Below are 27589 nucleotides of genomic sequence, written 5' to 3'. Positions count from 1 at the left end.
ACGGTCATGATGATCACACTTGTTTTATGCCCCTTGTGAGATGGGCCCCCAGGCAATGAAGGGAAGGGGGGGTGAACATTGGGGGCCCCAGCAAAGTTTAGTTGAGGGGCCCCATGAATTGTAGTTATGCCAGTGTGCTTGCAGGTAGCTTCCTGGCTAGGATTTAAACTGGGGGACCCAGCGCTGCAAGACGAGAGTGCTCACCGCCACTAGGCCACCTTCCCTCCTACTATTCACAATAATGTAATAAGGTTCCCATTAACAGTACAATTTTTTCACCAAATGCAATTTTCGATGCAATTTTTACGATCAAATTGTGTAGAAGATTCGCTGTTTATGAAGGTAATCGATAGTGAACAATTCTTTGGGCGATTGCTTAATAGGATAAAATCTATCCGAAACTTGGATTTTATGATCGCATTTGAAGAAAGAATCATTCAGTAGATGTGAACAATCGATATTTGCCTTCCGATTAGTTACGAGCATTCAAATCGCATCGAAAGATCGCATCTAGTGAAAAATTGTACCGTTAATGGGCACCTTTAGGCCTCTTGCACACTGCATGCATTTCAGATTCCGATTCCGCTTTTTAATCTGTTTTTACATCCGATTCCGATTCAGATTTTTAATCTTAACTGCATGCTGCGTTTTTTGATCCGTTTTTCTGTTGAATGTATTCAAGGAAAATCGGAAACGGAATCGGAATCGGAATCGGAAAACGGATTTGCAGTGTGCAGGGAGCCTTATAAAGGTCTAAAAGTGGTATTAAAATGAAATCAAACAATTGTCTACAGCCCGTGGTTGAGGTATCAGGTCTGAGTAGAGTTCCTCTTTGCAGGTGAGGCTTGCTGTGAGCGTTGCAGGCCGTTGTGGCTCTATTTCCTGCCGTCACCATGTTCCCTCAGATCCGGCATCTGCCACATGCTTTAATAAAAGCTACCCCAGTAATAGGCTGAATTCACTTATCAGCTGTGATGGTTTCCCGGGGAGTGCGTTGCCTGCCTGCTAACCACTTGCTGGACTCTCACAGCAAGCGACGTCACCAATCCTCATGGCAAAATAACAAGGCTGACGTCTCTGTCACTGCTGGTGTCCTGTGTCCTTGGAGGCCCTGAGCCCTGGAACCTTCCATGTCAGCTGCAACCTTCCAGAGCTGACAATATGTCAGCTCCCCTTCTAAGGACACTCTGCTGCTGAGGCGTCGTACCTGGAAGATATGCCACGCCTAGGTGTGAATGTCAGAATGACTGTCATTAAAGGACAACTGAAGTTAGAACATGGAGGCTGCCATGTTTATTTCCTTTTAACCACTTCCGGATTCTCGGTGCGTATATGTACGCCCCTGAATCCTGAAGTGTATTCCATGGAAACGGCCGCTCGTATGAGCGGCCGTTCCATGTCAGTTCACGGAGGGTGTCTCCGTGAACACCCTGTGAGCCGATCGGCGGCTCGCAGGGTAAATGTAAACACACGGGGAAGACCTTCCCCGGTGTTTACATGTATACGGCGCTGCTGCGCGGCAGCGCCGTAGAGGAGATCGGTGATCCCCGGCCTCTGATTGGCCGGGGATCGCCGGCATCTGATAGGCTAAAGCCTATCCCATCAGGCGCAGGACGGAAATCCGTCCTGCGCCGCTCACAGGGGGAGGGAGAGGGAGGGAAGGGGAAGGAGGCCAGGAAGCGCTGCGGAGGGGGGCTTTGAAGAGCCCCCCCCCCCGCAAGCGCAAGCAGCCGGCGGCGATCAGACCCCCCCAGCAGGACATCCCCCTAGTGGGGAAAAAAGGGGGGAAGTCTGATCGCCCTGGCTGCAACCTGATCTGTGCTGCGGGCTGGAGAGCCCACGCAGCACAGATCAGCACAAAATTTCATGGTATAGAAGTGGTTAAAGTAAACCTGAGACGAGGCGATTTAAAAAAATTATACATACCTGGGGCTTCCTCCAGCCCCCTCCAGGCTGATCGCTCCCTCGCAGCCGTCCTCCACCATCTGGATCATCCACAATTCGACCTGAAAGTCCTCCTGTCTTAGGCGTTCCTCGCATGCGCAAGACCAGAACTCTACCGGTGATGGGAACGTGATGGGGGAGCTTGGGTGGCCGGACTGCGCCTGCGCCGACTGGCCCCAACTGAGGGACTTTCGGGGCTGAATTGTGGAGGCTCCAGGTGGAGCCTGTCAGAATTATCTGATCAGCATTACAGCCTTGCAACTAGTATTTCAATCCTGTAATAAACAATACCCCTCTGGGGGATACTTTCCTCTGGAGGGGGAAGCCTCTGGATCCTAACAAGGCTTCCCCCATCCTCCTCTGTCCCTCCGTTAGCCTGCCCAGGTCCCCCAAAGTGCGGAGATGTAAATATTTACCTCTCCGCGATCCAGCGCAGGCGTACTAGCGGCTTTTCGTTCGGGTAAGGCAGAAATAGCCGAACCAGATCGATCCGCTCTACTGCGGAGGTGCGAGTCCTTTGCATCTGCGCAGTAAAGCGGATACGATCGGCTCAGCTATTTCCGCCTAGCCTGAAGGAAAAGCCACTACTCCGTCTGCACTGGATCGTGAGAGGTAAATAAATCAAGCCTTGTCAGGCGTGATGGGGGAGGATTACAGGATGCTTCGGGGGAGCCAGCGCTGGATTTCCTGCAGCTACAGGGATGAGGGAAGCCTCATTGGGACCCTGAGGCTTCCCCCTCCCGAGGTTATGCATCTCTATGCAGGGATTCACCTGGCAGAAGCCCATGTGAACTACCTGTCCTGGCAATCTATACAGCAGGGCTGGATTTACCATAAGGCACTGTAGCCACGTGCCTACAGGTGCCTGATGATGGAAAGGCAGCTCACTCCACTCCCCGAGTGCCTCCCTCCTGCCTTCCCTAAGCAGAGTCCTGAGCAGAGTGTAAATGAGAGATAACTCACTCAGCTCTTGGCATTCCACTGATGAGCTCTCCCTTCAGTCAGGGGAACTTCTAGATACTTAATACTGAGGCTACCTCTGGCTACCTATTGGTAATGGGCACCTGTAGCTAAGATGTGCAAGGGAAATAAGGGAGAAGTGGCAGCTGGGTCAGCCAGCACCCATGTGGTGCAGTTTGGCAGCTGTTTATAGGTTCATGGAGGGCGAAGTCTAAGGTGCCAGGACATCTGTGTCCAGGGGCATAACAATAGACCCTGCATGGGATGCCTCCGCAGGGGGGCCCAGAGCGTACATCAAAAAAGGGCATCGGGAAAAAAGGGCGCGTGGTGTAAACGATAAGCAGTATTATCGTTTATAAAAATATTGTGTAGAATTTCGTTTACAAATAGTGTTTTAAGAATTTATAAATCATTAAATAATGTGTATGAGATTGGCAATTCTTAAAACGTTAATCTTCCCTGTTTCTAAACTGAAACTTATATTTATGTTTGTTAAAAAACCTCCCTGTACCTATCCCTAACCCCTAGACCCCCTGGTGGTGCCTAAACCTAAGACCCCCCTGGTGGTGCCTAAACCTAAGACCCCCCTGGTGGTGCCTAAACCTAAGACCCCCATGGTGGTGCCTAAACCTAAGACCCCCCTGGTGGTGCCTAAACCTAAGACCCCCCTGGTGGTGCCTAAACCTAAGACCCCCCCTGGTGGTGCCTAAACCTAAGACCCCCTGTTGGTGCCTAAACCTAAGACCCCCCCCCCTGTTGGTGCCTAAACCTAAGACCCCCCTGGTGGTGCCTAAACCTAAGACCCCCCTGGTGGTGCCTAAACCTAAGACCCCCCTGGTGGTGCCTAACCCTAAGACCCCCCTGGTGGTGCCTAAACCTAAGACTCCCCTGGGGGTGCCTAAACCTAAGACCCCCCTGTTGGTGCCTAAACCTAAGACCCCCCTGTTGGTGCCTAAACCTACGACCCCCCTGTTGGTGCCTAAACCTAAGACCCCCCTGTTGGTGCCTAAACCTAAGACCCCCCTGGTGGTGCCTAAACCTAAGACACCCCTGGTGGTGCCTAAACCTAAGACCCCCCAGGTGGTGCCTAAACCTAAGACCCCCTATGGATAATAATGTTTTACAAACATTAATAAATAAAAAATTTAAATAAAAAAATGTAAATAATTTTTTTGGGTGGATAATAATGTTTTAGAAATGTTTTAGAAATGGTGATTTAGTATCTTTATAAACGTTATTCGTCATGGGCTCATTTTGTAAAGTTAAATCATCACAAACATAGTTATAAAACCTTAAAAAATATCTGGGCGCCGTTTGTAAAACGTTAATAATCTCCGGCGCCTTTTTTTCCCTGTTCGGCGCCCATTAAACGATATTTATAATGGGAGTGAATGGGGCGCCCTTTTTGTCCACTTGTCTCATGCGCCCAAATCTCCTGCTTCCGGGCCCAGAAGCCACAGGGGAACCGTGGGAGGAAAAGTTTGATAGACTGACAGCTAAGGGCATGGAGAAAAAAAATGTATTCTGCTCTCGCACCATTGTTATGACTGCATGTGTCCACAACACAGATAAAGACTCATACGCACTTTGGAATTTGTACACTGTCCCTGCTCCCTAGGGTTCGTAAAAAAACATCTGTCTCTCACTGCTGCAAAGTTCTGGTGACTTCATGTACAACCTTAATAACAAAGGAGTCACATTTTGAAAAAAAGTTGTAGACTTTACCTTTTCAGCAATCACTCCGAAAGGATTCCTAGATGACCTTATGGCTCTGATTACTTTTACAACACAGTAGAGTGGAGCTTGATATCTTACTGTTGCTGCTTCATTGAGAGCTTGTTGTCTCACTTGGAGTCCAAGATCTTGTAATAACAGTATCAATCAGTGACATTCTGAATGTTTTGCCAAAGTTACAGTGAATACAATATCTTATGTTCAGCATGTCATTGTTGTTCCTCCATATAGCATGTGCTCTCATGTAGTATAATAATACAGCTGTGTGTGTATGTATGTACTGGGAGCAGAGCTGCAACGAGGGGCTTGTCGGCTGCAAGGGGCTGGAGGAAGCCCCCGGGTAAGTAGATCTGGGGGTAGCATAGATTGCCTGACATTTCCTTTAAGTCTAAGTGTTTTTATCTGCATGGGGAAAACACATTGGTCCTCAGTTTACCTGTGCAGAAAGCGAGGGGGTGGGAGGGCCCCATCCAAAGTTTCGCAGGGGGGCCCAGTGATGTCCAGTTATACCCCTGTCTGTGCCTATAGGCTCCTGTGAGGTAAATCTGGGCTGCCATACAGGACCGTAGATCTCCCACACCTAACCTAAGAAAACAATTCCCTCCCATGTCCTATCAACCCTGAGGCCTCTCTCACACTGGCCCATTTTCAGCACGTTGCGTTACCCAATTATAACGCAGGCTAATGCTAAAGCAATGAAAGTCTGTGGGACATTCCATACTAGATGCAGTGCGATGCGCCGGAAGTATCTGATTTGACGTTAGGTCATCAGCACGTTACAAGACAGCCTCTGCGGTGATGCACATTGAGCGGAAGTCATGTAGGTCAATGGTGACCATGGGCGGTCACAGAAAACTTTCCAGGAGGGGGCAAAAAAGGGTGGGGCAAGCCATGCGCCATGCTGGAAAATGGGGGAGGAGTTGTGCAGCGCGCCGAAAAATGGGGGTATAGCCGCGCCAAAAATTGGCATGGCCATGGACCAATTGGCATGGCCATGTGGGTGTGGTCAGTTACCTGGCAGTCCTGCTGATCTATTTGGCTGCAGTACTGTCACAATCACACCAGAAACAAGCATGCAACTAATCTTGTCAGATCTGACAATAATGTCAGAAACACCTGATCTGCTGCATGCTTGTTCAGGGGCTATGGCTATAAGAGGCAGAGGATCAGCAGGATAGCCAGGCAACTAGTGTTGCTTAAAGGAAATAAATATGGCAGCCTCAATTTCCCTCTCACTACAGTTGTCCTTTAAATCCAGTGAGACCTGGAACCGACTGCAAAACGCAATCGCTAATCGCAATCGCTAGCGTTTTGTATGCGCAGTTTGTAAGCGATTTTATGAGCGTTTTAGGGAGTGATTATAAAAAGTGTATCAATTTGCCAGCGGTTGTGTAGCGATTAGCGTTATAAAGTCTGATTGGTCCTTTCAATTAATTTTTAATTTTGTTACAGTGTGCAGTAACTTCAAAACGCTAGCAAAATCACTCCGTGCAAGTTTTGATGAGCGATTACGCCAGCGATTATATACTTTACATTGAAACGCAAACGCTAACAAAATGCTGCATGTCCTGCGTTTGCGATTTTGCTAATCGCGATCGCTTCTTTGGAATTTGCACCATCCATTTAGGGAACCATCCGTTTAGGGAAATCTATAGCGATTGATCACGCTCCCTAAACGCTCCAAAAATCACTCTAGTGGGTTCCAGCCCTGAAGGAGCAGTGTGGGTTACAGAGTATATTGTAGGGCTTGTACAGCAGATTTTGGATAGCAGCTTCTGTGGAATTTGCACCATCCATTTACATTAGCAGAGCGTTTAGGGAAACCTGTCGGACTCAAAGCGCTTGCGAGGCAGCCACTAGAGCGCACTCAGTAGGCAGTAGCAGTGTTAAGGAGACTTGCCCAAGAAACTCCTTACTGAAATAGGTGCTGGCTTACTGATCAGGCAGAGCTGAGATTTGAACTTGTTCATACAAGGAAGAAAAATATATAGTGCAGCACTCCTATAGAAATTGCAGTGGAAGAAAAAATAAAAAGCAAAAATTCTCTCACCACCTTGGTCTTGTTCTTGGCTGTTAATCACCTTGAGGACGTGTGCTCCGTCATATGACAGTGAAAGAAGGAATAATCATTCAGGTTACCAGAGGAATTAGCAGCAAAACTTTTCCATCATGTCAAGTACCTTACATGAGTCTTTTCGTTACCTGGCCCACCTCCTCCACCACCACTGTCCACGCATGGGTCAGGTAATGAAAAGACTCATGTAAGGTACTTGACATGATGGAAAAGTTTTGCTGCTAATAAATATACACTTCAAAGGACGGAAGGTGCACACTGTTTTTTCCTCTGGTAACCTGAGAGCTGAGATTTGAACCCAGGTCTCCTGTGTCAGAGGCAGGGCCCTTAACCATTACACCATCCAGCCACTGCTTGTAGGATCTGATGATGATGTGTTGTTATAGGTGACACATTTGTGTGACTGGAGATTTAATGTATGCCAGTACCTGGTGGGCTTATTAATGGGGCAGATTTGTCAAAACCAGTTCAAGGAAAATTGGATCAAAACTGGTGCAAAGTGGAGCAGATGCCAAGGTCAAGGGGTCATTTGGTCTCTCCACATTTGTGCCTGCTTTACTCTTGTTTGGCGTTTTGCACTCGTTTCGATGAACCTGACACAATTGGTGTGATTCATCAACATGGGTTTGCAAAAAACGAGAGTGAGGGCTGAAACCCACTAGGAATCACTGCTGCACTTTTAAATCGCGCAGTCGCTGTGGGCATCAATACCTAGTCCGATTGCGATCGCGTTTTGCTCCCATTTGAATCGCTGTACAGCAATCTGTACAGCACTTCTGATTAGCATTTTAAAAAAATTAAATAAATACACTTTATTATGCTTACCAGGTATCACGATGTCCAGCTTCCGTCCATGCCCCGCCCCCTAATGGAAGAGGTTATAGATGCTTCTATAGGACCAATCAAAGAAGCGCCTGTGACCTCTTCTGCTAGTGGGCGGGGCTATGAATGGAAGCTGGACATCGGGGCACTCGGTAAGGCCTTGTTCACACTAAGGGCGCTTTTGGCTTTTTTAAGCGCCGGCGATTTTCAAAATCACCCTAAAAGCACCTGTGCAATGATTTCCTATGAGAGTGTTCACATATGAACAGTTCGATTCCGATCCGCTCACCAAAGCGCTGCCTGTACCATTTTTGGGGTGATTTGCCTATAATGGAAGGCATAGGGAAATTGCAAAACGCTTGAAAAAACGCTTTGTATAGCAATTTCCCAAGTGCTTTTAAGAATAAATACATTGGGCTTGATTCACAAAAGGGTGCTAACACAGTTAGCACGCCTAAAAGCTTTGGATGTGCAAACTAGGGTGCTAAGTAGTTTGCACGTCCAAAGCTGTTACTGATCGCGCGTTAAGTTGGTGCGCGCGAAACGTCGCACCGTTTGCATGTAAAAGAGCTTTTCAGGCTATTTTGCGCGGGAACGGTGCAACATTTCGCAGTGCGACGTTTCGCACGCACTGTGCAGCACTAACCTTTGCGTGCACATATTAGTGCGTGAAGCGGACGTTTTCGCATCCTTAGTGCCTTTTCACTACCGTGCTAACACTTACCACCCTTTAGTGAATCGAGGCCATTGTATTCATTCTTTTCCGGGTCAAAGAGTTCACTTCCTGACTGACCTTAGGAAGTGAAAAAAAGAATCGCCCTGCAAAAACGCTTAGAAAAGTGCTTCACTAAAAATTACTAACGCGCAGGTAAGCGCTGGGAGGCGCGAGAAAGAATCACGCACAAAATCGCAAAACGCTGGCGTCAGCGAATTATGATGTGAACAAGGCCTCATTATAATTAACTTTATTTAAAATTTCAAACTCTCAGCCCCCCAAATCACTGCAAAATCCCTTTTTTAAAAGCAATTTTGCAGTGCTTCTATACAAAGCATTGAGCGCAAATGCAGCATGTCCTGTCATTGCGATTAACCCTATTTGCAATCGCACTAGTGGGATCCCGATTATTTAACTGATTTGGCAAAGCGGGTTTTTTTTAAATCACCTGCGATTGTTGGAGATCGAAAAAGGATGCCAAAATTGCCCTAGTGGGTCTCATCCCTAAAAGTGGACCGGCCAACCAAAGCAGCCAGTTGGGTACCAGCTGTTAAATGAAGCAAGGATTCTGATTTTCTAGGCAACCACTCCACTCGTACTCCATATTTTGCTGCCATAGTAACCCATCCCTGCTTTTACTTCTCCGTAGCTGTATTTAGCCAATGCATAAGAGATGGGCAGAAGATCTGTTTATGTCAGGCCAGTGTGTGACTCATATCTGCTTTTCATGTTACGATTTTACAGTCTAGCTGCTCCAGCGGCCAGGAGAAGTCATCCGTCAACTGTTGTGCCACAATTTCCCAGAAGTGGAGCAGAACGCCTCGCTCTAACCACGGCTCTCCTGTTTATCTTCCCTTTTCCAGGAGAGACTCCTCCTTTCCATCCTGCCCAAACACATCGCTGATGAGATGCTCAACGACATGAAGAAGGACCAGCAGCAGAAGGAGCTGCAGCAATTCAACACCATGTACATGTACCGCCATGAGAACGTCAGGTAATCCTCGGCCACGCCTCTCTCACACAGGCTGCCACGTGTGGTGTCCCTCATCAACCAATTATCTTTCCGTGGCCTGATTTGAGGCAAGGCCACATAGGCCATGGCCTAGGGCACCAGGAGGTAGGGGGTGGGCAGTGGCTAGTACACTAAGGCAGTTAAACTGCCAAACATGTAAACTGCAGCAGTCAAACCCAGTCAGTGTCTGCCTTATTTCCACAGGGGCGAGCAGTGGAGAACTGGTCCTGTGCTCCCCCCATCCTGTGCCGTGCTCTCTGCAAGCACGAGGTTGGTGACAGTGGGCCTTGGGCGGTAGAATGTCCAAATTCGGCTCTGTATCTTCCACTGCAGTAATAATATGCAGATTGCTGGAAGCTCCGTAAGCCTATCGGATTGCAGTGCAGTAGTGCGGTGCACAATTCAGTAACCAACAGCAACTAAATAGCAAGTTACTAAATGCTGAATAACTTAGGCCCCGACCCCATACACTGTGGTGCAACAGCCACTCTGTGACGCGGCATACCGCATTGCAATGCACCACCTATACAATGTTCACAGTGCAGTGGGTGGCAAATAATTCCGAATAGATGCAGATTTATGCAAAAACAAATGTAGGCAATATTATGCAGCTTACAATTGGACCAACCCAATTCCACCTTAGTGGTAATCAATTAGTTCATTTTAAAGCTGCACAAATTTAAGTACAACATTTGCATATACCTGCATCAACTCATAATTATTTGCATGCCATTGACCATCTTTAGTGCTGATGAGAAAGACGTGTATGTACAGTGCCTCGCACACAAATAACTATGCTGTGTTCCTTTTTTTTCTTTCTCTGCCTGAAAGAGTTAAATATCAGGTATGTAAGTGGCTGACTCAGTCCTGACTCAGACAGGAAGTGACTACAGTGTGACCCTCACTGATAAGAAATTCCAACTATAAAACACTTTCCTAGCAGAAAATGGCTCCTGAGAGCAAGAAAGAGGTAAAAAGGGGGAATTTCTTATCAGTGAGGGTCACACTGTAGTCACTTCCTGTCTGAGTCAGGACTGAGTCAGCCACTTACATACCTGATATTTAACTCTTTCAGGCAGAGAAGGGAAAAAAGAAACACAGCATAGTTATTTAAGTGCTAGGCACTGTACATACCCATGTCTATCTCATCATGTCACATGTCACTTCGGGTATCCTTTAAATCACATTAGGATTGATTCACTAAGAACAATAGTGCAAGTAACGTTCTGTTACTCGAGCTATTTAATCTGTGTGCCTTAATTTTTAACTCTCTGCACGCTACGCGCTAGTGGCAGCATAGAGTGCGTAGTTACGTTTAGTTAGAGGAGAGCTGTCTATGCTATGCGCCGGCAACATCCCAATAACGGGCGCTCCGTTCGCCCCGCCCCTTTGGGTCCAGTGGCTTCAAAGGGCCAATCAGAGTTCAGGGATCCCGTCCTTTGACACTACCGAACCCGAAGGGGCTCAGGGCAGGAGGAACGGAGCGCCCGTTATTGGGATGTAGCCATAGCATAGCGAGCGCTCCCCTAACCAAACGCTATGCTGCCATTAGCGCGCATAGCGTCAAAATTAAGGCGGGCAGATTCAATAGCGCGAGTAACAGGAGGTTACTTGCGCTAGTGTTCTTAGTGGATGTACTGCGTTTTAACAGATCACGTTATTCTTATTGTCCAGTCTCCACTGCAGCTCACAGTCATTATAACACAAGCGTTATGCAACTGACTACTGTGAACCCAGCCTCTGGCCAGCATCACACTGAGTATTGGCGGCAGCAGTGAGGGACTGGGGCCCACACCACGCTGTCAAAAAAGGACTTCGAGGATTACCAGATTAGTACACAGCAATCCCTGTCTGGCAGCTGGTCATACAGGAAGTGACGATCACTTCCTACAGGAAGTGACGATCACTTCCTGCCGATGCGATCATGTGCTCGAAAGCGCATTGCAAAAAATATGCTTCCGCGCATGCGCAACGCGTAAAAACTGCGGCGGGTTTTCTCATTGACACGTGTCGCCATAGACTTGCCCTGCGGTGGGTTACTGTAAATTTACCGCTCTGCCCCAGTGTGAGGGTATTCTGAGTATACTCTTGCATAAATTGAGTAAAGTTTTACCTGAGAGATAAAGTTGTGTGTTGAAGCCTTCCTTGCTGCTGTAGCACATGGCCTGTCCTCTTCTGTCTCCCCAGCATTCTGTTTGCTGACATTGTGGGCTTCACTCAGCTGTCGTCATACTGCAGCGCCCAGGAACTGGTGAAACTCTTAAATGAGCTGTTTGCCCGCTTTGACAAGCTTGCAGCGGTGAGTATCTGAGAAGAAAATGAGCAAAGCACTGTTTTACCTTAACTGGTCTTGTACCGTGTAACTTTTGTAGCTTTTTGTAGCATGATAAATTCACGTGAACTGCAGGTACGGTAGAGTCCTTGTTATTCGGAACTCAACTAACCAGCAGTCTCAACCAACCAACACAAATCACTGACAGTCCTCGCAGTGGTGAAGGCCAACTTCTTTGCCTGTTTGTGGGCTCTGCTGTGTTTAAAGACTGGATTTTACGGGTGAAACAAGAACAAAGGGCACAGGAGTTTGGGCAGAAAAAGAGTGCTGCCATAGGAGCCCATTATAAAAGCTGTGATTAGCGGCAAAGAAGGGAAATTTGGGTGCTGGGGGGCCACCGCTATTTGCAGCAATGAAGTGAGGTTTGGACGCCTGGAGGCACCCGATTAAATCGCGGCTGTCGGGGCTCCCTGTTATGAAAATTGTGGCACTACATAGCAGGCGCTTCATAGTGGGGAGCCTTAGCAGACTTTTATCAGACGCCCTAACCTCACTTCATTGCCACAAAGTGCAGCGGCTCCCAGTGCCCAAATTTCCCTTCTTTGTCGCTGATCGCGGCTCTGTGGCAGGGGGTGTGGTTAATGTTCAGGCACCACGGGAGGGGGGGGGGGCGGGGGCGCCACCAGGGGGACATGGTTAAAGATAAGGCATCCGCTATTTAAACATGCAGCTCCATGCACCCAACTTTACTCAGTTGTGGCTCTTCAGCGGGGGTGAGGTTTATGTACCACTGGGGGAGGGAGGAAGGATTTTGGGTTAGACCCCACAGGAGGTGGGTATGGTCAAGGGTTAAACAACACGGGGGGGGGTTAAGGGTTAGTCATTGTTAGAGGGGCGGTTCTGTGTTAGGCATCGGTAGAGACAGGGTTCGTTGTTAGGTATCAGTAGAGGAAGGGTTCTGTGTTAGGCATCGACAAAGAGAGGATTTTGTTAGGTATCGGTAGAGGGAGGGTTCTGTGTTAGACATCGGTAGAGAGAGGGTTCTGTGTTAGACATCGGTAGAGAGAGGGTTCTATGTTAGGCATCGGTAGAGAGAGGGTTCTTTGTTAGGCATCACTAGAGAAAGTGTTCTGTGTTAGGCATCAGCATACAGAGGATTTTTTTTAGGTATTGGTAGGGCAAGGGTTCTGTGTTAGGTATCCGTAGAGGGAGGGTTCTTTGTTAGGTATCGGTAGAGGAAGGGTTCTGTGTCAGGTATCGATAGAGGAAGGGTTCTGTGTTAGGCATAGGTAGAAGGAGTGTTCTGTGTATCGGTAGGGGGAGGTTTGAGGGTTCTTTGACAGCAATGTATTCACTTTCCCTGGAATGGTAATGGGTCTTCCCTTGTCTCCTAGAAATACCACCAGCTGAGGATTAAGATCCTGGGTGACTGTTATTACTGCATCTGTGGCCTCCCCGATTACAGAGATGATCACGCCTATTGCTCCATCATGATGGGCCTGGCCATGGTGGATGCTATATCGTAAGTATGGTGGCTTTGGCGACACTTTATTTACTAAATGCGACTTTGCGACAGAGAAATACAATTACAGGCTGGTACAGATGTGATTGTCCAAAGCAGGTGATTGCCATCAGAGTCTTTGGAACCCAGAATCATGCTTTAGATATTGTCAATCCATGGGTAAGATATCATTAGTTTTAAGGGTGAGAGGAGGTTAGACTTGGGTTTGTGGTAGGATCAGGTTTTAACCATTTTCAATGGATAGTTTGGATCACCTCAAGGCTCTGTTCTCGGTTCCCTTCTCTTTTCCATCTACATGCATGGCCTTTGAAACATCATCAATTCATTTGGTTTACAATACCACCTATATGCAGATGATTCACAACTGTACCTCTCGGCCCCAGACCTTAACTCCCTCCTCACACGTGTTCCTGACTGACTGTCTGTTATATCCTTAAAGAGAACCTGTACTGAGTAAAAATATTTAAAATAAACACATGAGGTAACTTCAAATGAACATTACATAGTTACCTTGCCATCAGTTCCTCTCAGAAGCTCACCATTTTCTTCTGACAATAATCCCTTCCAGTTCTGACAATATTTTGTCAGATCTGAAATATATCAGTTGCTGTCAGTAAAATATCAGTTGCTGTCAGTTATAGCTGAGAGGAAAACTGATGTACCAGGTAATGTCCATGTTTCCCTATGGCTCAAGTGGGAGATGTTACAGTTTAACTGTGTACTGACCAGAAAGCTGTTATGGGTAATGGCCATTTTCAAAATGGAGGACGGAAAATTCCCTTGATCTCAGTGAACAAACAGAACGCGGGAGAGGAGAAAGACACTGAGGAGTAGATTACATGGAAGGTAAGTATGACTTGTGTATGCTTATTTTGACTTTTAATTTACAGTTCAGGTTTTCTTTAATGACCTTTCAGTTTTTTAAAACGTAGTATAAATAAAATGCGTCCGCGTAATTTCATGATTACACGTCATAGCCTGGTGCCAGTGGGCATCAAAGTGTCAGACGTTGTCCAATACTTTGATCCTCAAAAAGTGAAGCCTTTCTGGACCAAATCTGGCAGCGGCACCCCTAGTAACGCATGTAAGTCTGCCCATGTAATATCTCAATTACATGGCACAGTGGTGAAGCGGGAGGCAGGCAGCATTCTGACACTTTGATCTAAAGGGGTTGACGCTGGCTGGTTAAGCCTTGTAGACATATTAGTAAGAAAAGAAAAGGTATTGACAGAGAGCCCAATATAGTGTACTACTGATATTCGGAAATAAATTGTATAATATGCGTAATTATACTCACAAGTGTGGGTTCATCACTGTTCCATATTTTTGCCATTTGTGGATAATGGCTCTCACTATGGTTTGCTGGAGTCCCAAAGCTTTAGAAATGGCTTTATAACCTTTACCAGACTGATAGATCTCAATTACAGTACTTTTGTTCTCATTTGTTCCTGAATTTCTTTGGATCTTGGCATGATGTCTAGCCTTTGAGGTGCGTTTGGTCTACTTCTCTGTGTCAGATAGCTAATATTTAAGTGATTTCTTGATTGAAACAGGTGTGGCAGTAATCAGGCCTGGGGGTGACTACAGAAATTTAACTCAGGTGTGATAAACCACAGTTAAGTTATTTTTTAACAAGGGGGGCAATCACTTTTTCACACAGGGCCATGTAGATTTGGAGTTTTTTTTTCTCACTAAATAATAAAAACCATCATTTAAAACTGCATTTTGTGTTCAATTATGTTATCTTTGACTAATAGTTAACGGTTTATGATGAGCAGAAACATTTAAGTGTGACAAACATGCAAAAGAATAAGAAATCAGGAAGGGGGCAAATAGTTTTTCACACCACTGTATATGTATAGACCAGGCTTTCTCAACCAGGGTTCCTTGAGGACTCTGCAGGGGTTCCTTGGCATTTTACCCCATCGTGGGGGAAGTATAATAGAGCACACTATAATAAATTGGGGGGTCAGGAGACAGTATAATGAGTGGCAGTGTAATAGGAGATAGTGAAATTAGCAGCCTAACCTATTTAAAGACCATGCCTCCTGAAAAATATATGTAGGGGTTCCTCGAGACCAAAAAATTATTTGCAGGGGTTCCTTGAGATCCAAAAGTTATTTACAGGGTTCCTCCAAGGGAAAAAGGTTGAGAAAGGCTGTATAGACGCAAGCAGTTTGTTCAGAGGTCATAATCATTTTTTTTCCCATAAATTAGGGAAAAATTGAACACGTGTGTGTAGTACATTGGACAGGTTTTTCAAATGATATAATCAATCAAAAAAATTGATTGTAATTCTTGAATTGAAAACAAATGTAAAAAAATGTATGTTGTGTGGCCATCTTAATAGGTCAGTGATCTGCAAACTTGGCTCTCCAGCTGTTAAGGAACTACAAGACCCACAATGCATTGCGGGAGTCTGACAGCCACAGTCATGATTCATAAAGGCAAATGCATTGTGGGACTTGTAGTTCCTTAACAGCTGGAGAGCCAAGTTTGCAGATCACTGTAATAGGTAAACAAATTACAAATTGTTGAGCCTCCGTGGAAGCGCGAACCTAGCGCGAAACGGCCATCAGGCGTTCAGTGCCCAGCACCCACCGCACCTACCACACCCTGCAGCAATGGTACGTTTGTCTCTTGTATAGCTGTTGCATACTTGCCACTTCATGTACTGAGCCTCACCTTGGACAATAAATGTATCTCTGCAGTGCCGATCCCTCTCCTTCTCTTTTGTTGTAAAACAAATTACAGACATGAGGCATTACCTCCTTTTTGGCCCTTGTTTTTATGTCTCTTCTTTAATATGAGGTGAGTGACTTACTCCGAGACTTTAATCTTCCAGGTATGTCAGAGAGAAGACCAAAACAGACGTGGACATGCGTGTCGGGGTCCATTCAGGTACTGTCATCGGAGGGGTTCTGGGGCAGAAGCGCTGGCAGTATGATGTCTGGTCCACCGATGTCACCCTCGCTAACAAGATGGAGGCTGGCGGCATTCCGGGGTAAGTAGACCGGCTACCATATTTATTCAGCCAAAATTGTACGAGCAATTAGTGACCGCCTCCGGGGCTACGTGTGTTCTCAGTGGGAAATGGCAAATACAGATGTGCTTGCATAGATCTTACTGTGGGTATGAGGGAGCTGCCTCTATGTAAGACGAAGTCTGATGAAGCCTGTTACAGGGCGAAACAATAAACCACATTTAACTAATTAGCAACTTCAATAGAGTTAGCTTGTTTGCGATAAGTGCTCTGCTTTCGACCTCAGAACTCATTGTGCTGTAAATTCTTGGAATCCTTTAATATCTCTCTGCTAGCAGAAAATATATAAAACTGAAATCAGAACTCCTCTGTTATTGTCTCACACTGCCCCCTGGTGACAAGCGGCCATAAATACACATTACAGCAGTACTAATTAGAAGCAGGGAAATGTTACAAATAAGAAATAAAAAAATAGTAAAATTAGTTGGCCTGGAGCACTTGTAAGCCTCTAAATAAATTGGCTGCTAAACGGTTAAATAAAAAAATTGCACATAATTGATTGTTTGTAAATTGCCAATTTGATTTTGCATAGGTGCAATAGTTTTATTGTATGAAAAGTGGCATGGAACAATCACAGTTGAAACATTTGTAGCCAGTTTAGGATGCTCCTGAGTGTTAGAACTTCGTTATCAGCTGTTCTCGTGTCATTATATCGTCTCCATACGTTTCCCGCAGCCGTGTGCACATCTCGCAGAGCACCTACGACTGCCTGAAGGGGGAGTTTGAGGTGGAGCCGGGGGAAGGAGGCACCAGATGTGACTATCTGAGAGAGAAGGGAATCACCACTTATCTGGTCATCGTACCAAAGCAGCCGGTCAACAAGAATGGCATCAATGGAGTGGTAAATATTGGCTCTTTTGATTAAAATACATTGAAAACTTCTATTTTGTCATGAGCAATTTGTAAAACAGTGAGACGTTTTTATTGTATGTGCCTTCAGTTTGAAAAGATTTTGGGATGAGCTCAAACCACAGTTAACAAAAATATATTTTTAGTACCGTAGTGTGAAGAAACGTTAGACTATAGATTATAATGCTTTGTTCACATTACACACGTTTTCTGGGAACAGGTGCAGCAGGCAGACACGCACGGCCAGCAGAAGTGCATAGACTGCATTGTCTAATGTTCACATTATATGGGTTCCGTACCAGCGCTGTGTGCGAACGCATGCTGCACGCATTTTTCTCCAAAACGTATGGCTGACCCATTCACTGTAGATTCAGGAGCAGCAGCCCTTCCACTGATCGCCTGTTGAGTCAGGAGCAGCAGCCCTTCCACTGATCGCCTGTTGAGTCAGGAGCAGCAGCCCTTCCACTGATCGCCTGTAGAGTCAGGAGCAGCAGAAAGAAGCAAAGTTTTCAGTTCAGGCTTGTGGGAGCTTTGCTTAGCTAAACTAACCAGTAGCAGGACAGGAATAAGGGGCATAGCTCCATACAGGTGGGGAAAGTGGTAAAGAAAAGCCATTATTGTATTCAAATAAGTAATAAAATAGGACACACCATTTAGTTCTGCAGGAAGAATCTATTGTTTTCAGCTACCGTAAGGTAACAGGAAGAGGAGGAGTGGCAACCTAGGCCCCACCCTCCTCTCACAAAGAATGGAGGGAGGTAGAGTGTCTTCCCCCGCCCCAGTAATTGTGATGTTGTCACTTGCACATTATATCTAAAAATATTTAATGAGGTTTCCTTTTGTGACATCTTTGCATTGCTCATGTTCCTTTCTTGCCTTGTCTTGTGCAGAAGCTATCTCTGACATCATCACATGGCAATTCCCCGCAGCTGATCAACACCAAAGAATGTAACGGGAGCATCCATACGACATGCACCACACCGGACGAGAATGAGGAGCTGGACACCAGGGTGAGATCTCTATACATAATCAGCATAGATCTGTCTAGCACTCAGCAATGGGAATGGACAACAAGGTGCTAATAATTGTGAATTGGTGCAAATGTATGCAGAGCCAGATTTCTGGAAAGGTTACAAAGGCCTGGGCCTTGGGTAGCTGCAGCCCGGGGTAGGGGGGGGGGGGGCATGAGGTTACTACTTCATACATATGAAAAAAAGGAGGCTGAAAATAGGGAGCAACTTTTGAAAAAGGGAAACTGATGCTGAAGGAAGCTGTTGATGGAGAGAAGGGCTTCATACACGGATGATACACATGGAACAGGGGGCTGCACTAGGAATAGGAGGGGCACTGCTGCACATGGAACAGGGGGCTGCACTAGGAATAGGAGGGGCACTGCTGCACATGGAACAGGGGGCTGCACTAGGAATAGGAGGGGCACTGCTGCACATGGGACAGGGGGCTGCACTAGGAATAGGAGGGGCACTGCTGCACATGGAACAGGGGGCTGCACTAGGAATAGGAGGGGCACTGCTGCACATGGAAGAGTGGGCTGCACATGGAATGGGAGGGGCACTGCTGCACATGGAACAGGGGGCTGCACAAGGAATAGGAGGGGCACTGCTGCACATGGAACAGGGGGCTGCACAAGGAATGGGAGGGGCACTGCTGCACATGGAACGGGGCTGCACAAGGAATAGGAGGGGCACTGCTGCACATGGAACAGGGGGCTGCACAAGGAATGGGAGGGGCACAGCTGCACATGGAACAGGGGGCTGCACAAGGAATAGGAGGGGCACTGCTGCACATGGAACAGGGGGCTGCACAAGGAATGGGAGGGGCACTGCTGCACATGGAACGGGGGGCTGCACAAGGAATGGGAGGGGCACTGCTGCACATGGAACAGGGGGCTGCACTAGGAATAGGAGGGGCACTGCTGCACATGGAAGAGTGGGCTGCACATGGAATGGGAGGGGCACTGCTGCACATGGAACAGGGGGCTGCACAAGGAATAGGAGGGAATAGGAGGGGCACTGCTGCACATGGAAGGGGAACCACAACATACTTGGCCTAGGGGCACAAGAAGTATAAATCAGGCCTTGAATGTAGACATCTTTGAAATGAGCTAATCAGATGCAGTGGCTGCCAGATTTGATTTATTAGCTTTCATGAACCATCAGTTCTCAGCAACATACCTGAATGAGGCTCACTGCACAGGCCTCTGCTGTGTTGAATTTGGACGGGCCTGTTTTGCCCATTAGGCAGTAGAAGGCCAGTACCATGGTTGGCACATGAGGGTTGGGGAGGACCAAACATGAATTACTGTCTCACTTTTGGTAATGTGGTATTAGTATCTTTTCCTGCAGCCATCAGCATTTTTTTTACCAAAGGCAGCAATTGAATTGGGCAAAAAGGGTGCAAATGTTTCAGCAGTCAGCAGCCCGTATAATGATCAGGGATGGTTGGGGGCAGGGCCGGTTCTCTCATGAAGTAAGGGGAAACATTTGCATCAGGCGCAGAGATGACAGGGGCAGCATGTTTGTACTGTGTGTTTACACTAACAGCATGCAGTCAAAGTAGGAGGAGAAGCGAGAGGAGAGTGAGGTGAAGAGGCCATCATTGGGAAAAGCAGCTTGTTGTGCTGTGTGAGGAGTCTGACAGTGAGGAGGTGGTGGGCAGGAGAGCAGCAGTGTTTCATTTGAATTTGACTTGCACAGCAGAAGGGAGGAGGTGGCTCTGCTGTCCGGACTGAGGAGGAATGGAGTGGCTGAGGTTAGCAGTTTGTTTGTCACAGACTCACAGCCAGCCAGTATGCTAATGTGTTGAGCTGCAGCATGTCATGTGAGAATATTAAATGAAGCAGAGTAAATTCTCGGGAGCTGTGAGATCATTCCAAATTGGGGGGGGGGGGGGGGGGCATCTGTACACTCGCTAGATGAGCTGCATGCTTCTCTCCATCTTCCCTGCACATCCGGAAGTTCTGCTGAGAAGGCGGAAGTGTCACAAACATGGAGAGCAGTGTGTAATGTATCAGCAAGAGGCAGCAGTAAAGGCAAGTTTGTGCCCCAGGCCCACGCCCACCAACACGCAGGTTCAGAAACAAAACTGAGTTTCATATTCGCTAGCTCAACCCTGCTGCTTAAAGTGTACCAGAACTGAACTATAAAAAAAAGATTTATACATACCTGGGGCTTCCTCCAGCCCCATCTGCTCGGATCGCTCCCACGACGCTGTCCTCCGCTGTCTGAAGCTTCGGGAAATGCAATTGCTGGCCTGCTAAGCTTTATATGTGATTTATGCTCCTATACAAATGATAGGAGCACAAGGAAATCGCATAGCAATCGTGCTGCTATGCAATTTTCCCCACGAAACTCGCAAAGGCAAATGCACCACAAATTGCACTGTGCACCTGAGGGATTCTGATCGGATCGCAGCAAAATTGAGGTAGTAAGAAAGACAAGAACCGTGATTTCATAGCACCGTGATTGCCACCGCGATCGCATGTTTTGTGAGCATTATGCATTTCAGTCTGTCTATGTTACCAAGTTCTAGACAGCGGTAAAGTTGTGTTTTTTGCTTCTGAAAGACACACTTTTATAAGACTTTATGGAACTTATATTTCATATTAAAAACGATCTTTCCCTTTCAGCTTGCACTCTTAAAGGGAACCTAAAGCAAAGCGAGAGGGATATGGAGGCTGCCATATTTATTTCCTTGTAATCAATACCAGTTCCCTGGCAGCCCTGCTGGTCTATTTCTCTGCAGTAGTATTTGAATAACACCAGAAACAAGCATGCAGCTAGTCTTGTCAGATCTGACTTTAAAGTCTGAAACACCTGATCTGCTGCATGCTTGTTCAGGGGCTATGGCTAATAGTATTAGAGGCAGAGGACCAGCAGGGCTGCCAGGCAACTGGTATTGATTAAAAAGAAATAAACATGGCAGCCTCCATATTCCTCTCTCTTTAGTTCCCCTTTAAACAATGCCTATTGCCTGGCTGTCCTGCTGATCCTCTGCCTCTAATACTTTTAGGGTTTGTTTACACTGCAGGTGTTTTTGTTATTTTTTAAGCGCAGGCGATTTTTTTCAAAATCGCCCTAAAAGAGCTTCCACAATGAATCTCTGAGATACGGTAGTTCACATATGAGCGGAGTGTTTGCGTTACGCTTTCTAAAGCGGTGCTAGAGCCATTTTTGAGGCGATTTCGCCTCAATGGAAGGTATAGAAAAAAACGCAAAATGCTCACAAAACCGATTTGCGTTTGCGTTTTTAAGAATAAATACGTTGTATTTATTATTTTCTGGATCAAAGAGTTCACTTCCTGACTTGCGTCAGGGAGTGAATTACCAAAAAGCTCGGGAAAAACGCATCGGAAACCGCTAACCACAAAAACGAATCGCCCACCCAAGCGCCGGAAATTGGAAAAAAAAGCCCACCGCAGACGGACACGCGAGCGGAACGCAATGTGAACAAGGCCTTAGCCATTGACCCTGAACAAGTATGCAGATCAGGTGCTCTGTCTGGATTAGCCGCATGCTTCAGGTGTGTGATTAAGACATTATTGCAGCCAAAGTGATCAGCAGGATAGCCTGGCAACTGGTATTGCTTAAAGGGAAATAAATATGGTAGCTTCGCTTTAGGTTCCCTTTAAGAGCCTAAAATTGCCTAGAAACCCAAATAATTCTTTTATCCATGAAATTGGCACTTTTTTTAAAGGTTGTGATAAATAAATGTGACCTAAACAGATTGCTTATTTTTTTTTTTTCTGTAAACTTGAAATTTCACTTTAATATTGGAAGGAGAGCCGATGTTCAGACTGCTATAAGCTGCAGAGGAGCTCAGTCAGAATAGAATGCCATCAAGCTGTTGTGCAGATAATAAAGCTGTGCTATGGCAGCAGGTCACTGTGTTCTCTTGTCACAGAGAGGCAATTCTTCCCTCTCTACACTGTCACAGTCACTGCCTACAGACACCATATACAACTGACTGTGCTCAGGGCTTCACCTATCACTCTATAAATACATCATAATAATGCAGTAGGACATTAGACTATGAATACGGTAGGATTAGACTGTGGGCTCCTCTGAGGACAGTCAGTGACATGACTATGTACTCTGTAATGTGCTGCTGAAGATGTCCGTGCTATATAAATACATAATAATAACAACAATAATAATAATAATAATACAATTAATAATATGGTAGGACATTAGACTATGACTATGGTAGGATTAGAGTGTAAGCTCCTCTGAGGACAGTCAGTGACATGACTATGTACTCTAAAGTGCTGCAGAAGATGTCAGTGCTGTATAAATACATAATAAAAAATATTTAAAAAAGTGCTTAATTTTTACAATAATTATGTATAAATGATTGAATCAGTGTTTGCCCATTGTAAAATCTTTCCTCTCCCCGATTTACATTCTGACATTTATCACATGGTGACATTTTTACTGCTGGCAGGTGATGTCAGTGGAAGGAGATACTGCTTGCTTTTTTGGCAGGTGTAAACAGCTGTTATTTCCCACAATTCAACAAGGCTCCCACAGTGTGATGTCAGCACCATGGTCATGACATCCCACTGTGGGAGGGGTGCCACCACAATATCAGCCATACACCGCCCCCTGATGATCCATTTGAGAAAAGGAAAAGATTTCTCATGGGAAAGGGGGTATCAGCTACTGATTGGGATGAAGTTCAATTCTTGGTTATGGTTTCTCTTTAATGTCAGTGTGATTGCTTTTACAATGGTGGAATGCAGCACCGTGTGTATGATATCGTCCAGGAAGCAGATCTCCGCTCCATCTCATCACAGAACTTGTTGTAAATATATGTCGGTTCGAGTATACGTATAAAGAGTACATGTTAATTTCACATGTCCGATTCAGCCTGCTGTAACTGCTTAGACCTCCTGCCTCTCACAGGTGGTGAACCCCTCCTTCCCCAACCCCCGCAGACGCCTCCGGCTCCGAGATTTGGCCGAGAGAGTCATCGATGCCCAGCAGAATGAGCAGGAGCTGAACAAGCTGCTGAACGAGGCCTTGCTGGAGAGGGAGACGGTGCAAGTGTGAGTTCCTTACAGCACGCAAGCAGTGCAACAACACGGCTTTCAGGAGTTAAAGGGGGATGAAACTCCTTATTAACTGAAGAAAAAAATAAAACCATCCAATAAAAAGCAACTTATTTAGGTTACCTCTACTGTTGGTTTTAATATTCACTGTCAGATTTAGGAGAAATATGATATGGAAAATAGAAAAGAATATTTCTTCTGCTCTCCATCTTTACTGTTTCTCTGTGATGTCAAACGTGACATCACTTCTGCCCATTTCTTTCTTTTTTTTTTTTTTCCTTCCCTCAACCTAAAGTGATTTTTTTCCCCTACTGGCACAGCTTACTGTCCCTCCCTCAGCAAATATCACGATTTACGTCCCACGCAGAGCACTCCCGACCACAGTCGCACACTGTAAATGCGCGCAGCCGGGCCAGCGCCTGCTTACTTTTCTATATTGCTGTTCTTTAACCCCCTTGGCGTTATGATTCTTTCTGGATTTTAGGGTCTAAAAGTGGTGCAATTTTTTTCCACCTTTTCAGACCCTAAAACCTGGAAAAAATCATGCTGCAAGGGAGATCTGCAGCAGTACTGCAATCACTCACCTCCCTGGCTCCAGCGCTGCAGTTAGGCCTCCATCCTCCAGGTGGTGCTGCAACTCTAAAGTGAAATTGCCGGCTGTCATCATGACGACAGCCAGCGATCTCACCAGCAGAAAGCAGAGCCCCGGAGGAGAGGAAGAAGAATTCCGGCCGACGTCGGGATCCCCGGGAGGTATGTAGAAATTCTCCCGCTGCGCGCATTGCTCTGCATTCAGCCTCTGGCAGCTACCCCAAGCAGACGTCGGGTTTTCCGCCCTTAGCTGCGGTTTTCCACCCCGACCCTAGCTCGGGATAACCGCCAAGGAGGTTAATGGCGATGGACGTTGTTATGCTGCTATTTATAAAAGTCAAAATAGTTTTAGTTCTCCAGATGTCAGTTGTCATTTTCTGGCTCTAGCTGGTGAACTGCATACACTGAACTGAGGTGGAAGCACCATCTGGTGGCCATGTGCAGTAATGCAACTGCTAGTTCATTAGTGCCAATGATGATTTACAATAGTAATTTATAGATTATTTAGTCAGTGTTTGAACATTATAAGATGTTTCCTCTCCCTGATTTACATTCTGAAATGTATCACTGGTGGTGACATCTTTCGTTCTGCCAGGTGATCTGTAGGGAATGTTTGTTACTGAGAGTTGTATGCACAGAGGGAGATTCTGCTTGCTTGGGATTTGGAGAAAGACGTTATTCCCCACAATAATGTTCAAGTCCTTTAAAACGTATGATTTTTATAAATACAATGAAACATGGTCATTACACTTTAGATACACTTTTATGATTTTCATAAATAGTCCTCTTTAGGATATCTTGAACAAGCATGCAATGATAGTTTCAGGTGTGTGATTCAGACACTACTGATGCCTGAGAGGATCAGCAGGACTGCCAGGCAGCTGGTATTGTTTAAAAGGAAATAAATATGGCAGCCTCCATATCCCTCTCACTTCAGGTGTCCTTTAAAGCGGGTGGGACAGCCTGATAGATACTATCTCAGAAAAAAACACACATATATATGTAGATAAATACTTGCTCTACTTACATAACACATGTATTGTACTATCCACATTTTGATTTCAGTCCAACACGAAAAGTCCACAGCACCACGTCAGTAATCTATAGCTCTTTTATTGTTTTAAAAAGACAAAGAGATAGCCATAACAGCGACAGACGCTGCTTCGGACAAGGTCCTTCCTCAAGCTGTATCAGGCTCTGTCTGAAATACAACACATTTACCACTCTTATATATACAAGTCTTCAACCAATCGGGACGCAGAGAGAACATGGAGGACCTGATGGGTAACTGCGAGGCAGCCGATAAAGTTACACCCACTACACCACAGGACCAATCACACTCTGTCTTAAGAATTTGAAAATATTCTTACCTCCTCCCTCTAACTGACATACTGTAGAGGACCTGATGGGGAACTGCAGCTCCTTCCCCGTGTGCCATGCCAAAAACACTTCCTGGAACGTCATGATGACCTCATGACGTACGCATAGACGCATGCGTAAAACGTCAATATACGCGTAAAAAAATACGCATTACAGCATGCGTACAAGTATGTACACACGTGTAAAAACGTACGCGTAAAGCCTCATAAGGGACCACAAATATAAATATAAAATTGATTTCAGTACATGTTATATGGTAAATAAAGACACAACTGTTCCAGGCATTTTCCATTTTTACTGCCTCTGACGGAAGCCAATCCTGATCTCCTCCCTTACTCCTTTTTCTCCTAGAAACTGCACTGTCATATCTAGCTTGCTTTGTAAACACATATGAGAACAGCATGGATCGTATTTCATCAGCTCACTGAACTGCCCTTAGCCAATCAGTGAGGGGCAGGAATGTGGGAGGGGAGATAACAAGCTTCCCTCTCCACAGCAATGTACAAGAAAAGAGCCAGGCTTACTGAAATAAGATTCATTACAGCAGACACATTTATGGTTATATTGGAATGCTTGCAATGTGTCGTCAGGTTGTAGACTACATAATAAACACAGAGCAATGGGTAAATGGAATTTGATTTTGTGGCATACAATCTTGCTTTACGTATCTCTTTGTCTCTATTGCGTGCAACACATATAAGGCAGGCAGCGACACTGGACAGTGACCTCTATGTCTCTCATCTCTGCAGCTTAAAGGGGAAGTACACGTACCGCATGTCCATGAGGTTCATCAACCCGGAGATGGAGACGCGATTCTCGGTGGAGAAGGAGAAGCAGAGTGGAGCAGCCTTCAGCTGTTCCTGTGTAGTTCTGCTCTTCACTGCTGTGGTCCAGATACTGATCGATCCCATGTAAGTGTCTGGAAGGCTTAACCCTTTGTGGGCCTCAAGCGTCACAACCTCACCCCAAGCTGATCATTCGGTTCTCGTTCAAATTTGCCCTTTTTTCAAGCGCAGACGATTTTCAGAATCGCCCTAAAAACGCTTGTGCAGTGATTCCCTATGAGAGAGTTCACATCTGAGCGGTTCTGCTCAGCAAAGCGCTGCCTGTACCATTTTTGAGGCGATTTTGCCTCAATGTAAGGTATAGGAAAAACGCAAAACGCTCACAAAACTGCTCTGTACAGCGATTGCGTTTGCGTTTTTAACAATAAATCCATTGTACTTTTCCGGGTCAAAGTGTTCACTTCCTGACTTGCGTCAGGGAGTAAATGACTAAACCGCTCTGGAAAAGCGCTTAGAAAAGAGATTTTACCAGAAACGCAGCGTGCAGTGGAGCGCCGGGAGCAGGAAAAAAAGCACACAAAAAAAACGCAAAATGCTTGCGTTTACGTTTTCGATTTTAGGTGTGAATGAGGCCTTAGGGCTTGTCTCCACTCGTCAGTTTTTCTGTATGAGTTGTCTGACAGTTTTGCATTGTTGTCAGGCAGATGACAGGTGGATCTGATCTGCAGATGAATGTCTGTTAAACAAGGTGTGTATGATGATCTGCAGATATCATAGACTATGAATGCATTTTGCAGGAACGGATCTTTTGCAGGAACAGATCTTTAGCAGATACTGATCTTTTGAATGTGTACAGCATCCTTGTTTTCAGCATCTTGCAAAACTTGTCTTTCAGTTTTCTGTGTACGTTTTCTGCACACCATGTTTCTATGCAAAAAAATGTGCGTTTTTTTCACAGCAGCTGATGTAATTGATACAGAAAACTGTCAAAATGTGCAGATTCATGATGCAGAATGTCAGTTTTTTTTTTTCTGCATAAATGAGTTTAGTTTTTCTGTGCAGAAAACGCGAACGAAAAACTGTCAAGTGTGTTTCCTGCCTCAGTTGTTTTTCTGCATATGAAAAACGTATTAAATTGTGAAGTAGCCCAATGAATAACATTGGTTACAGTTTTCCTGTGCAGAAAATACACTGAAAAACAGGCTCCTAGGCCAGGGTCACACTTTGCAGAATCGCACTATGTTCTGTGGGGAAAACTCTTGCAAGTCTGCTAAGTGTGACCCTGGCCTTAGGCCTTGTTCACGTTATAAATCGTCAGCGCTATCGCAAGCGCTGCCGCTGAGTGATTTATACTGTAATTTTTGAAGAGCTTTTCCCTGCGATTTGCACTTAGAAAAGCTAAGCGTATTTGCTCAGTGATTATTTTTTTCACCAGGAAATGAATAAATACAATGGGCTCTATTGATAAAACATTTGCGGGGAAAAAATGTGCTAATTCATATAAATGTTTACACTTGCAATAAAAGGTCGGGGAATTCCCGCACTAAACTAGCGGTGCTGCCTGAGTTGTTACATTTTCTCTGTACAGAGACAGAGTTACTATAAAGAAGGCAGCCCCAGCATCCCTTTACATGTACATTTTTTTTAAAACTGCCTCTCCTTGCCCTGAATCTTCTCTGAATCTGTCTATTAAGGTGCATACACACATCAGACCATAGTCTTTGGAAAATCAAAAAGATCACAGACCAATCTTACCACCCTTCCATGTAGTATGAGAGCCATACCTACACAGTCTGAACTCCCCATCACACAGAAATCT

The 27589-nt window shown here is 45.7% G+C and overlaps 1 protein-coding gene across 2 annotated transcripts in view; it reads left to right on the top strand.

Moving 5' to 3' along the window:
- The window catches only part of ADCY3 (adenylate cyclase 3), a 237413-nt gene that overhangs the window by 168389 nt on the left and 41435 nt on the right, over window positions 1–27589 (top strand). For both annotated transcript variants that reach the window (XM_068280078.1, XM_068280079.1), the window contains exons 3-10: window positions 9113–9243; window positions 11449–11560; window positions 12928–13055; window positions 15901–16059; window positions 16774–16939; window positions 17838–17957; window positions 22869–23011; window positions 25735–25896. In XM_068280078.1, the coding sequence (XP_068136179.1) occupies window positions 9113–9243; window positions 11449–11560; window positions 12928–13055; window positions 15901–16059; window positions 16774–16939; window positions 17838–17957; window positions 22869–23011; window positions 25735–25896 (1121 nt within the window). The remainder of the gene's footprint in view (window positions 1–9112; window positions 9244–11448; window positions 11561–12927; window positions 13056–15900; window positions 16060–16773; window positions 16940–17837; window positions 17958–22868; window positions 23012–25734; window positions 25897–27589) is intronic.

Source organism: Hyperolius riggenbachi, chromosome 4 (genome assembly GCF_040937935.1).
Source record: "Hyperolius riggenbachi isolate aHypRig1 chromosome 4, aHypRig1.pri, whole genome shotgun sequence".
Lineage (NCBI taxonomy): Eukaryota > Metazoa > Chordata > Amphibia > Anura > Hyperoliidae > Hyperolius > Hyperolius riggenbachi.
The sequence above is the reverse complement of the archived record's forward strand: the minus strand, read 5'-3'. Positions and strand labels throughout refer to the sequence as shown.